Below are 13,934 nucleotides of genomic sequence, written 5' to 3'. Positions count from 1 at the left end.
TTCTCACAAACAGTTCGCGAACGAGAGATGATAAAAAGTTCATGAAAGCGTAGAGCGAGAGAAATTTTCATTTTGAGCCCACTTTAGAACATACGTTTCTTATTTAGATCTATAAGTGAACTGCTGGTCTGAGTTCTTCTGGCATATTCAATTAGAGGATGTTCTTGAATATAGATTCAAACAGCACGTAATATTGTAAATAACTTCAATGACAGTTATCCAGCAGTGCTCCCATTTTATTTACAACAACCTAATGCCTACGAGATTGTGCCGAAGGTTTGCCGAAAGTGTGTCGAAAGTGTGCCGATGAATGTGCCCAAATTTTGCCGAATCTAATTTCGACACAATGTGCTGAGTGACCTACCCCTTGGAATAACCTGTTTAAATTTTTTATCATCCTAAAATGCACACTAAAAAGATGTTTTTGTCAGATCCTTGGTCAGCAAATAAAGCGTTTTGAAGTTCAGCAGTGCAGCAGTCCCGCATGCCTTATGGTTATACATAGGGAGGGTCTAGACCCTTTCTAGTTTTACATTGTTTTACAAGGATGCCCAGTCATGGGAGAGGACAGTAATAGCACAGTGAAAAAGTTCACCACCACCTATATTCCCAAACATCCCCCCCCTGCATATAATTATTGCATAAGAGCTTACAGGAACGATATTACGAACACTAGTGATGAGAGGAGCCATGCATTAACTGTATTTTGCGAAACTGATGATACATTAGGCGCTCCTCCTTCCGCACCCCCCCCCCCTCCTGAATAACGGTTTTAATATAAAAATTGCTAGTCACAAAATCTTATTCTACCCTCCCCGTTCCTCGTTAATGTCGCTTTGACACTTGTGTTGATTCAATCATTTTTGTTTTTGCCAGAAACCAATTCACCAATCAATCAGCTGCACAAAACTGTTCACATCATCCTGATAACTATTACTTTAAACAACAGGCGCCAGTATACAGCCAGCTACCAGACTTATCAGGCTTAAGAGATTGTATTGATTTACTCGGGATAGCTTTCTGTCTATAATCTTTCCCTTGTGAAATGTGCAGTGCAATTTTCAAGAACGAATGTGGTGTAAAGAGATAGAGAGAAAAAATGATCTGATATTTTTCGTATCCTCGCGTTGGTGATTCGAGTTAAAAAAGTTCGCGATATCTCATTCTCTCATCCCAGAAAGTTCGCTCAGGAAATATTGGAGTGTGAAACTAGGGAGGGAAAGTTCCCAAGAGAAAACGTATCGCAAGCGAAAATAATATTTTGGTGAGAATTCCATCACTGATCCTTAGTTTGAAATCCTAGTTCGATTATGAGAGTCTTAGATCCAGATACTTTAAACTTTTTTTCCATGCCCGAAATCTTGAAACAATCAGAAGTATGGAATTTTTAACTTGTTCCCAAGTCTTAGATATGTTATCGACCGTTCGTCAGTCACTTTTTGCCATTTTTGGTCACTTTTTGGATAATCTTAACTCACTATTCAGTCACTTGTTTAAACTATTTTGGTCACTAATGTCACTACTTACTTGGGCTCTATCCACTATCAGCCCTGTGTATTGATTCTGGCTGTAACTTTTCTGAAGGCGCAATCTATCCAATTCTTCGTCTGACAGTGGTAGAGCAATTCGTCGATTTTTAAATAGGGTGTACCTAAAAATTCTTGTTTTTTTTTCATTCTATCATTTTTGTTTCACATTTCACTAAAAAGTAATGTAAGGCAGCCTTTTAGAACTAGTTACAGCCTACAATTTTGGCGAAGGTAAATAGTGAAAGTGTATTAGTGAAAGTGAAAGTGATACAATTAAATTAGAATTAAAAGGAACGTAAAAGGCAAACAATACTTTTTTTCAGATTAAATGATTTATGTATGTCTGTATGTATGTTACATATCAGCATAATTTGCAATCATATTTTACGTAAGTTAGATGTTCTAAGATTCACCAGATCATGCTGAAGTTAACATCAAATGATCTACTATGGCCCTTATTAACGATGTCACTTCACACAACTTATCACTCACGGTGAAGTGATTCCCATTTGTTTTACACGGCAATCACTTCACCGTGATGACAAGTGATCACTTCACTTCGTTTTCACCGTGAAGTGACACTCGTAATAAGGCCTTATATCAACCACGACTAAAACATAGTCCCTAGCAATGTAACACCTCCGAACAGATTCAAAAAGATTTTAGAAATCATTTACGATCTATTTTAATGTTTATACAATGTTCTAGGTTCTCTAAATAATTGGAATTATTGGAATTCAGATCAAATGATCTGCTATATCAACCACGATTGGGACAATTTCGTTAGCAACGAAACATGTCCTATAGAGTTTTGGCGTATAATTTACAATCCATTAAAATGTTCTAGAATCTCCAAATCGTGCTGATGTTGTCGTGATATTTCACGACTAATGCAATGTAAAGCGAACCCCACACGTATCAAAATATTAACGCGAAAGGTCATTATTGACAATAATATTGATGATGTGAATACAGAAATATTGTCAATATCGATGTATTAATGTCAATAAAGAATATATTGACAATACGATTATCATTTACATTAGCGTGGAACAGATCTAAATCATCGATTCGACCATGTATCAAGTTGAGCAATACAGACGCGAGCGGTATTTGCTCTTGTCCCTTCCATAATTGATCTCTCATATCTCTCCGAGCCGATAATAATTAATTCATCAATTGAGGTTAATTATTTATTTTGCACTACATCGACCGAGAGACCGTTGTCGACCGTAGAAGGGGGAAGCGGTAGTGAAAGGAAAATCACAACCACATGTTAACACTTCAGCCCAGATCACAGAACAGCTGACAACTGGTTTACCCGCAAACGCACTTGCTAAGCACATAATTACGGACTGCTGTGTGCCTCCCGTCGAGCCCCGCCTGCCTTGTTGCTATAGTCACTGTCTACTGCGCTATGGGTAACATAAGAACTGCTCTCTGCCTCCTTGGATGTGAAATTATGCATTGGCAAAGCAATTACATTACTTATACGAGTACAGATTTATGATCGATAATGATGGGTGTGGTGGTACCTATCGTTAGTGTGGGATATCCGATTGCACGTGGCCTACCATGGAGATTTGTAATCAAGCAAATGGGCTTACACCCATTTGACCTTTCCTGGTCAAGATTCAACATGTGTTCGGTTCGCATTCGCCGATTTGATTCGGTTTTAAAAATAAAAGCATATTTTTTCGAATTTGACTGATAACTTTAATCCGTAGTCGATGATAATAAACTATCGGTGTATCCCTCAACCAATTTTCAGCTTGACAGCTCAGCCTAACTAACGAAAGTCTTCCACTAAGTGGGGTTAAGCCCAACGAGCAAAAGTCGACTGTATACTATAGCAAAGAACTCTGCATCATTATTTTTTTTTCAAGAGTTGATTGATTCAATAATTTAAAGGGTGTCCGTTTTACTCTGTCGATTCCTACAGCTGTCGTTGATAGAATGTGTTTTACCGAAATTTATCAGCAAACATATAACAACAAAAAACATCAATGATTGATTGGTCAACACACGTAACAGTCCTGCAATGTCCGAATGACGCGGATGTAATGTAGTTCAATTACTGTAACCCATTTAATTTAATGTGTATAGACAGTCAATAAAAATAATGGATTGATAAATCAACTCCATCAATTTGGCAGTCATGTTCACTTCTTTTCTTCTTTAAAAGATGTCACAACTCAGCACAACATTAAGAAGTCGAAGAAAACGTTGACATGTTTGATGACAGGCAAAACTGTCAAACAACAAACACATGAATGGAGGCTTAAGCAAGCGGTCTTCCTTCGGGTCAATCCATCACAGTTTATGTATTTATGTGCGGTGGAAGGCATAAAGTAGCAGGCTGTGCAAAAACAAACAATGCTTCGTGTTTTGCGGGTATGTTGCCTAGACTGGTTCGACCGACAGCTCGCAAAAGGGAGCTGTTAAATTCTATTGTAGATTAGAGAAAAGAAAGTTTGCTGTTGAATAGCCATTTGTTTTTTTTTTATTTCGCCATTTCAGGGAAAAAATACTAAGCAACTGATAACCACAGCATGCTATTAAAACTGATAATTTAGACGCCAAATGCAAATTTTTCTCTGGATTGGCAATACTTACAGACATGATTGTAGCACTGCGGCACGCATAGTCATTTTCGTTGCGTTTGACGTTTACACACTACCGTCATATGTTCAGCGTACTACCACCGGTTGGAAACTAACGATTTAAGAGTTACTCACTACTTGACTAGCCTATTGGTCCCAAGTACATCTACAAGCGTACCCCATTTTAGTGGAAGTTCTAGAACTACACTATGTTTGTTTTGATTCGCAATAAAAGATTGACAGATAAAATGAGGGGTTAGTGGATTTTTCTATGTTTCGAGGGGTGCATCGGTTAGCTTGGGACCGCAGAGAGTATCAGAGATGAGCCAAAAAGTTGAGCACGTTTCTTTGTGACCTTCTGGTCTTAAGGGCCACCCACATTAGATCCGTTTGCATTGCGTTGACGTAAATTTGACAGTTAGACAATAGATGTAGGGGATGAGACAATCGGGTCATTACTGTAATTTTCACTTAAATTTTACAGATCGAAATTGCAATTGAACCAGACTTATTTCTGACAGACCAGGAATAAATTTTGACAAACACCTTCTCGAAAATCACACGATCAACAACAGAGGGATTTTCGAACACTATAATTTATTTTTGAAATGTCAATTTTAAGTGAGAGTTCACCAAATGGAGCACAGCCTTATAGCAACAATCAATACGAAACTAACGATTTTAAATTGGCTCACTACTTGACTACAGCGTTGCCAGATTGTTTTAAAGTTTATCGGTGTCAAAGGTTTTAAAAAATCGGTATTTATCGGTATTTACTATTTTAATTTATTTTATATTTAAGCTGTTTTTTAAAGCTAAAATTTTAACTTTTGAACTATGATCGGAAAATTCTGAAAGAAAACTCCGGGGAATGTTTGAATTAGCTTCTGAAGGGACCATCCAGAGAAAGAAGAAAGAAGCTCTTCTGGTCGAAATTTGAGGAAAGTTCTAAGAAAAGTCGGAGAAACATTTGGGAACTACCAAGACAAGAATTGAGAAACTTCTACACTGATAAATTCGACACATTTTTATTGGCGAATTTCCAATAAAATTCCACATGATTTTCATGTGTCCACGCATTAACAGAATCCACTCAGAAATACGCATGAAATTTATGAGTCAAATGAATAGTATGTGTGGTTACACATGAATTGTATGTGTATACATAAGAACACATAATAATATTCAAAGAAACCATCGAAAAAAAAAAATAGTGTGTTACATCCAAAGGAAGCCAGAAAAGTTTCGAAAAATAGAAGTAAATTTCAGAAGTAGCCAGTTCTAGGGGAAGCCAGAAGAAGTTCGGAAAACCCTTCCAATAAAAGTCGAAAATCTATGGCTTATGGACAACCTTCCAGAAGAAGACGGAAGAAACTTCCTGAAGACGCTGGCAGACACTTCTTAAGGTATATTGCAAGAAACTTCTGGAGAAATTCGGAAGCCAGACTGCCTACGGAACTGTCGAAAGAAACAATGACATAATTCCGGAAGAAAGAGATTTTTGGGGGATGTTCTAATGATCCAGCAAATTTTCCTGATATTCATAAAGCATCCCTGAAGACCCCACAATGCTCCTGAAGTTTTCGGAACATTCCTGAAATGCACTTAGGAATATTCTATAGCTCCACGGAATTCCTTAAAAGCTCTTGTAATTTTCATGAAGTTAATGGGGCTGTTTAGAGTTCTCTGATCATCCTCCAAGCACTCGGAACTTCCCTGATTCTAATGAGGCTACCTGAATATCTATAACCATCTTTGAAGGTATCTGGACTTTCTTGAAGATTACGAAATGCCTTAGGTGCTCTCACAATTTTCTTGAATTTATTGTATCATTATCTCTGATCTTCTCGATTTTAAAAATTTTAATTCTTGGCACTGTCAATAAAAAGCATAGAATTTCCCATAAAATATTCTCACAATGTTCTACGTTTCCTAAATTTGTGGAAAATTACCTGAGTTTCTCGGAAATCCTTTAAAATATCAGCATTTCCTTGAAATGAATTGATCTGTCCTGATGTTCACGTAGCTTCCCTAAAGTTCTCTCAATTCTCCGAAACAAATTTAAGTTTCTTGAAAACCATTAAATTTCTCTGAAGTTTGAACTAGTGAAGTTTACAAAATATTTCTGATGTTTTCGTAAGTTCACTGGAGTTCGCTGGACTTTCCTGAAATTTTCGGGTTTTGGAATTTGAACAGAAGTTAATGGAACAATCTTTAATTTATCGGAACTTACTCAAAAGTCTAAACTGTTCTGTAGTTTCAGAACTTCTGTTCCTGCAGCTAGTGTGAATCCGCAATAAACATCTGGAACCATCCCTGAAGTTCAGGGGAGGTTAAAAAAACTGGTGGTAGAAGACGGAAGCGATGGCTGAAGAAGCTTCCAAGGGAAGTTGAAATAAGTTTTCAGGAGGAATCGAAAATAAGGTTTTGATGTGTGGAAGAAAATTCAGGAAGTAAAGAATGAACAAAAACTTTAGGAAGCTAAATAATGTTTAAAAAGTATTTCGCGATTCTCTAAGAATTACCAGAAAGAGCCATCGACAGTTTCTCGATTCATGGGTAGTCAGAAACGGTGAAGAAATGGAAACATTAGTCAAAATAGTATCAAGCATATGACATTTTCAAAGATATTTTTTTTAAGAATTTTGAGGGCTCCAAAATTTTAGGTTATTCCAAAAGATACAAATCTCTCACAGTAATTTTCTCTGAAATTCAAGCACGGGTAGGCAATAATAATTTTGATTTTTTAAAAAATCGGTATAAATCGGTATACAATTTAAAAAATCGGTATTCTGAGGAATCTTATCTGTATATCGGTATCCAGTTCGGAAATCGGTATAAATACCGATAAATCGGTATATCTGGCAACGCTGCTGACTAGCCTATTGGTCCCAAGCAAACGATTAACGTTTCCCATTCTAGTCGAAATTCTAGTACTACGCAATGTTTGTTTTGATTCGCTATGAAAGTTTGACAGATAAAATGAGGGGTTATTGGTTTTTCCTATGTTTCGAGGGGTGAATCGATTAGCTTGGGACCGAAGAGAGTACCAGAGCTGAGCCAAAAAGTTGAGCTCGTTTCTTCGGGACCTTCTGGTCTTAGAGTTACCCTTATGCTTATAGTACGTTCAGACTAAAGAGCCTAAATTTATAAAGAGGTGACATTTTATCCATTTGACAGGTCTTCTGCTCGATTGGAGTGACTTTTCCTATGACTTTGACAGACAATCGATTGTTCCAATTTTGACATGTCGTCTCTTTATAAATTCAGGCTCTTTAATTCAGACTATAGAGTTATAACATGTTATAGCGCTATCTTGATGGTGGTTTCTGTGTTGCAATTATTTGACAACCGTTATAACATGTTATAACTGCTCAGTCTGGACAGCGCTTCAGGCTGTGAACGCTTCGGAAATAAGTTATAATTTTCAAAAATTCTTTTGTTGTTAATCGTCCGATCTTCGAGAAGATCTTTATCAAAATCGATTCCTGCACACTTAGATTTTTTGCCGAGATGGGCACCACCGAGCAGCTCGGCATTTTATTTTGCTAGGAATACAGTAAAAAAATATGTTTGTTAGTTGAGATCTTGGCAAAATTCCCGTTTGTTAGCTGAATCTCGGCAAGTTTTTCACTTAGATCCAGCAAAATAAACTGCCGAGCTGCTCGGTGGTGCCCATCTCGGCGAAAAAATCTAAGTGTGTGGTCTGACAGAAATAAGTCTGGTACTATAGCAGGTTCATTTGAATTTAAGTGAAAATTAACGAAACGGAACACAGCCTTAACCATATACCATCATATTCCTGAATTGGAAAATTATGAACAAGCGCAATGCAGATGAGGGATGGATGATCCTGCCAACGTTTGCTTGGTTTCACCTGTTGTCAACGTCATCGCCGTCGGTGACGAACGGCTAGGGAGCACCCCGCCGTAGGCTTGCTTTGATGGTGGAGAACAACTGTTCCGTCATCATCATCATCACCATCATCCATTTGCCATTTTAAGGCTCGTGCTCGCGGCACTGCTTTCATCACATCAGTCTACCGGATCGTTTTGGACAGAAACGTGACCTAGCGGTGCGATTCAGATTCTTTTCTGTGTTTGACGGGTGGGTGATAGTCAAGGGGTGGGGTTTTTTTTGGCGAAATTTAGCTGTATGAAAAACTGTGCTGTATCCAATTTGTGACGTTCGTTTTTCTCCAACTAACTTTTCAGACCAACGAGGCCCATGAACGACATTACGCAGCTGGCGACGGCCGGATCGTCCCACGACTGCGGTTCGCTGTCCCGTGTGGTAATGGTTCGCAAAACCGATCAACGGGTCATCAATCATAAGGGTGGTCAAAAGGTGAGTCACATTTTCCAAATGTTTGTTTTTGTTTGATATTGAAGGTTCAATTTGAGTAAAACTAGTCTTGAGTATGAAGAGCTTTTTAAGTGTGTTGATTTATTTCCTTTTAATTCCGTTGTAATTGCTTATCTTTTTACAGATACGCGTATTTCGTTTACTACTTGCAGACTTCATCAGTGCCAAGTACTCAACACCACTGAGTACTTGGCACTATTGAAGTCTGTAAGTAGTAGACAAAATAAGCGTGTCAGTCAAAAGATAAGCAATTATAACGGAATTAAAACGGAAATAAATCAACACACTCAAAAAGCTCTTCATAGCGGAATTCCGTTAAGAGATTCGACAAAATTAAAAGACAGTTTTGAGTGTTCGGTGCGGAGCATTGTATGACCCAAGAAAGTCGATTCTATCTACGATTCTGAGAAGATTTTACTTTGCTGTCGTGTGATACGCGCGTGGTGAGAAAGGGGCTGTCCATAAACTACGTAGACCGTTTAGGGGGGGGGGGGGGTGACAATTATCCACGGCCCATACAAATTTAAAAAAAATTGTATGGACAATTGTCTACGCAGGGGGAGGGGGGGTCTATAATCCAAAAAAAAACTGTCTACGCAGTTTATGAACAGCCCCAAAGAAAATTGATGAATATTTTCTGCAAAAAAGATGGAACGCGATGTAAGTAGATTTAGACGCAAAAAGTGAGAGAAGATTTATTTAGTAGGTAATATTTTTTTATAACACAACTTAATTAAGATTTATATGTGAACTCAATCCCTCGGTATGACCCGGGAATGAGCTTCTTCTTCTTATTCGCATTTCAAGCTTATTGCTTATCGCATATTTAGCTAATTGCGTGCTCTCACTTAGGCTGTGGACCATTTGCCGAGTTCAATTTAACTATTGGTTAAAAGCAGAGATGCCAGATTTTTGTCGATGCAATTCCGTAGACTTATTCAAATCTACGGATTTCTACGGATTTTTTTTAGTCGAAGGTGATATTTTTTTAAAGTTCTAAGGTGTTATTTTACGTTATATGATAAATCAATGAAAGAACTTTTGAAAAACTAATAGGGACAGCCCTCTGGGGTTGTACGCAATGGTGACGTTGGACAACGTGGTCTTATATAATAAATGTTATTTGTTAACTGCAGCTGGACTTGTGTTTTGTGTAGGAATAGGAATTTGAGCGGGGTTCTCTCTGTTTATACTCTTTAGTATGACTATAATTGCCCTGAAAAGAAGCTTTTGATACAAATTTTAGATGGGACATTCTCAGAAATTTAACTCTTTTGGAAAATCTTGGAGGCCCTAAAAAGGGCCGATGGTAGTACAGGCATGAATACCATGATACTGTTGCACCTGTAGTTTTTGGCATACTTTCACTGATTGCTTCCCGGGGATCCTTGTTAAGCCATAGCAAGATGTGCGCGTGAGGACTTTCACGGTGCTGAAATTCAATCGTGTCAACCAGCTTGATGAAGTACACACAGCACGTGACTGGATCATCTTTGACCAGAGTTGCTCTTTGTAGTGCAGTCAATTCCTGGATTGGATCTGTTAAGTCATTGCCATTGTGTCCTTCTGACAATCGATGTAGGAGATTCAACAAATGGGGCCACTTCATCTCATTTGCGCTGAGTGTGAGAAACATCGTATTAACATATATTAATACACATATATTAATGACAGAGAAACCCTCTTTTGCGCGGGAGCGATCTCCAGGCATTTGTCCTCATTCCAAAGGAGCGTTTCCTGTTGCCCAAGCAGCAATTTTGTCTCATTATCCACGGCAATGGTTTCCAGCTCAATTTGAGGATCCACTGCAGGGGTTTCAAGACCATCTTTGGCGATCTGATCAGTTGTGATCCCGTAGCGGTGGTACAGTGGTTTTCGTAATCTAATAAGAAAGCCACACTTTAACCGTAGTTTCCTTTATAAAGCCGGACAAGTACGACGACTTATGGATTACGTGCTTTTTGATGAACACGTTGAAGGCCTGATCGTCATCGAGCTGACATAACGCAAACGGTTGAACAACATTCGAGCAAAAAGAAAATTATCAAATAACTATCATATGACATATATGTGATTTCGTTCTAATTCCTCAATTTGGTGTAAATTAAACCATTTCTGATCTGACCATAATAACTAGGACATCGTTGCTTGCTATTTTCAGAATGCACACAAGCACAACATTAGCAGCTCTTATTATGAGAAAAACTAAAATACATACATTCGTGACGGCCTTCGGCGACAATGTCGTATGACAGAGCCTGTCGTATGACATTTTAGTTTTGTACTGTAATTTGAAAGCTTGTTTTGCAAGTGTCGGAAGCAAAGGCAGTCGATTATCACAGAAAATGTGTCGACTGCGGTGACCGCTTACAAGACTGGTCTCGACACGACTTTTATTCGCCTTCACACGGTACCGTCGAAAACATTTCTCTTCAAGCAAAGATTGACTGTATATTATGGGAACTTTCGGCGGAGTGAAGAGATGCCATGTTTCACGCACAGTCTGACGTTTGCTTACGGGATATTTCATAGGAGGGAAGAGCTACAGAGTCGCCGTCAACGCCAATTATTCTATCAAAAAGCGGATAAGTGAGCAAGAATACGGATGACTAGTTGCAGGGGTTTATTTTACTTTATGCTTCTTTCCCTTCTGAATCAGATCATACTCTAGATTGTAAAATCCGATTCTGAAGGGAGACGGACACTGAAGAAAAAATCCGTAGAAACTGTACCGAATTCCGTAGATTTTGCCTACGGATCCGTATTTCCGCAAAAAATTGTAAAATCCGTAGATCTACGGAGATTTCCGTAGATCTGGCATCTCTGGTTAAAAGTGACATTTCGAAAGTTATTCTCTATGTTCGAAGATCCCTGTGGTGTCGATCGACCGGTTTTCGAGAAGAACTCAGTCACGGTTGTCAAAATTTAACTTCTTGTTTGTCAGAAATAACCACGCTCGGATAGCAGGGTTATTCGATAACTTTCCATCTGTCAAATTTTAACCAAAAGTTTATAAAAAATCCACCAAATGGTTCAGAGCATTAGTGTTCTAGATGCATTTCCACAGTTGTTAATTGAGAGATTTTTACTCTATGCCCAGGGAAGTCGAAATATTGTCCAACCTGAAAAATTCCTAGACCGGACCGGGAATCGAACCCAGCCACCTCCAGCATGGTCTTGCTTTGTAGCTGCGCCTTTACCGACTGAGCTAAGGTATCGGCATCCTTGATAAACTAATTGGAAACGCGTCTCAAGATAATCGATTACAGATCTATCCATATACACATTTTAAAAATATTACGGAATTCGGTTTCATTTCAACCGAGTTTTTATCTGCTGAACGCTCGGTAGTCTGTTCGATTCTAAGAGTAATAACCTAGCTGTCGTTAGTTCTTATTGTTCCCAATATATGTCGAAGTTACCGAAAATCTCGGTTGACGAAAAATAAATTCAAGCAGAAATAAGGGGCTGTTCATAAACTACGTAGACAGTTTAGGGGGGGGGGGGGGGGTTTGACAATTATCCACAGCCCATACAAATTTAAAAAATTTTGTAAGGACAATTGTCTACGCAGGGGGAGGGGGGGGGGTCAAGAATCCCAAAAAACTGTCTACGTAGTTTATGAACAGCCCCTAACCGCAAATCGCAATTTCCTAACGCTGTCAAACAAACCGACCCACCTGTTGTAATAACAGAATTCGGTTCTCTTTGGCATCACTCGGTTTTCACTTCAAATCATGCCTTACAATTTGATTAAAAACAAACCAGTTTTGTCAAAGAAATGTATAAAATATATTTATTTAATTTGCTTTGGTGAATGAAAACTTCCGTAACGCGAGTTACAGCGTGGAAAAGTACAGTCAAAAAAACTATCACTGACTTTGAAGTAATTCTTATTCAAATCGTTTTTAAAATGCCTTTGCAAGCCAGAGACATAACCTTGTGCATTTTCACGGCAGTAGAAACAAACTACAGCACAAGATGCCTGCAAATAAAATCATACAGTTAGTTTCAAATACTTACAAAAGACTTCAATCAAACGTGCATCCTCCTATTACAGCTGCTCCAGAGCTTTTTCCATTTTTACTAAAGTTTTGCACACGTCCGATGAGCAAACGTGAGAAAAAATGGCTGACTAATTTTAGACTCAGCTTAGAGAACGGAGTTTGCTGTTAAAATTTTCGTCGCGAAGTTGAGCGCAAGTGGAACGTTTGACGTTTAACACGTTTTAGCGAATATTCGGTTCAGTTTACCGAGTTTCTCGGTTTTCACGTAGCGAATTCGTAAATGTCGATACTTTACCGTACTTTTCAGTTCAGTCTTCATTTCTATCTGTCACATTTATACTCTTTTACCGAAATTCGGGTCTGCTTCGATAAACGATGGTTTTTAATTAATTTATTCGGTTTCCCGTTGGTAACCGAAGAGGTTCGGTAGAAAATTAAACCGAGTTCGGTATTATTTTCTAAGTCTGTAGAGAAATTTGTTCCTCGATACGTGCGTTGTCAAAACTCATTCAAACTATCCAAAATATATAGGAAAATCGATGCTCTTATATCACTTCCCTTCACAAGTGCAATCATGAACTTCACGCGAGGTTGTTGTATACTCACCTCCATGCATGACACATCTAGATGAACGTTTGAAAAGGTCCTATATGCTTTGATCGATTCTCTTAATTTCTTTCGCTAACCACGGCTATACAACAAATATTTTTGACTAATAGTTTGATTAGGAGGTTCTCATCTAGCATCCAGAACGTCAAATACAACAGGGAATGTTTTTGCAGTTGGGTTATTAACGAAAAAGAAATTTGATGAAGAAAATCGACTAAAGCAGATAAGACATTTTGACATGTTCGTTTAGACATGGGTGCGATTCCGTTTCACCAAAGACATCGCAACACAAAACAAAACACAGAAACTTCTCACCCCCCATTATCATTATAAACTTACCCTGGTCTGCCAAGTATTCCGCCACCGAAGGCCACCGGAAGTCTGGCGGAGCAGCTAGGAAAGTTTTGCACCGTAAAACTCTTTGTTTCCGCATAGAGAGGAACGCGTAAGCAACGCTTCTCTGAATGGGTTCCTGAAATGAGCCTTTATTGATGTCATGCAATCAAAGCCTGCCAAGCCGAGAGTAAGTTTGGGAAGCAAGCCACGCGACTGAATGAGCATGATGGGATATAATTAAAGCCCCCTTGTAAAAGTTTGGACATCTTCCAAAGATTGTTTTAGTCCACGGCTTACTTATGAAAAGTCAACGATGTATTGATAGGAGCAATTTTAAACACAATGGAACTTTGAAAATGTTCCATTATCTCTGTGTGAGAAGGATAATACTTAGGGGAGTTTACGTATTGTCGTAAATCTAAGCAGCGTTCACGCGTCTATTAGCATTTCATCATTGTCACGCACACATATGACGTATTTGTTTG

General features: G+C 38.5%; 1 protein-coding gene across 2 annotated transcripts in view; it reads left to right on the top strand.

Annotated features, from left to right (window-relative positions):
* Positions 1-13,934, top strand: part of LOC135713711 (M-phase inducer phosphatase-like) — a 76,729-nt gene that overhangs the window by 48,328 nt on the left and 14,467 nt on the right. For both annotated transcript variants that reach the window (XM_065236919.1, XM_065236920.1), the window contains exon 3: positions 8,347-8,479. In XM_065236919.1, coding sequence (XP_065092991.1) covers positions 8,347-8,479 — 133 coding nt within the window. The remainder of the gene's footprint in view (positions 1-8,346; positions 8,480-13,934) is intronic.

Source organism: Ochlerotatus camptorhynchus, unplaced genomic scaffold (assembly GCF_037179485.1).
Source record: "Ochlerotatus camptorhynchus isolate MF236.1 unplaced genomic scaffold, CSIRO-AGI_Acam_v1.1 ptg000577l, whole genome shotgun sequence".
Classification (NCBI taxonomy): domain Eukaryota; kingdom Metazoa; phylum Arthropoda; class Insecta; order Diptera; family Culicidae; genus Ochlerotatus; species Ochlerotatus camptorhynchus.
The sequence above is the reverse complement of the archived record's forward strand: the minus strand, read 5'-3'. Positions and strand labels throughout refer to the sequence as shown.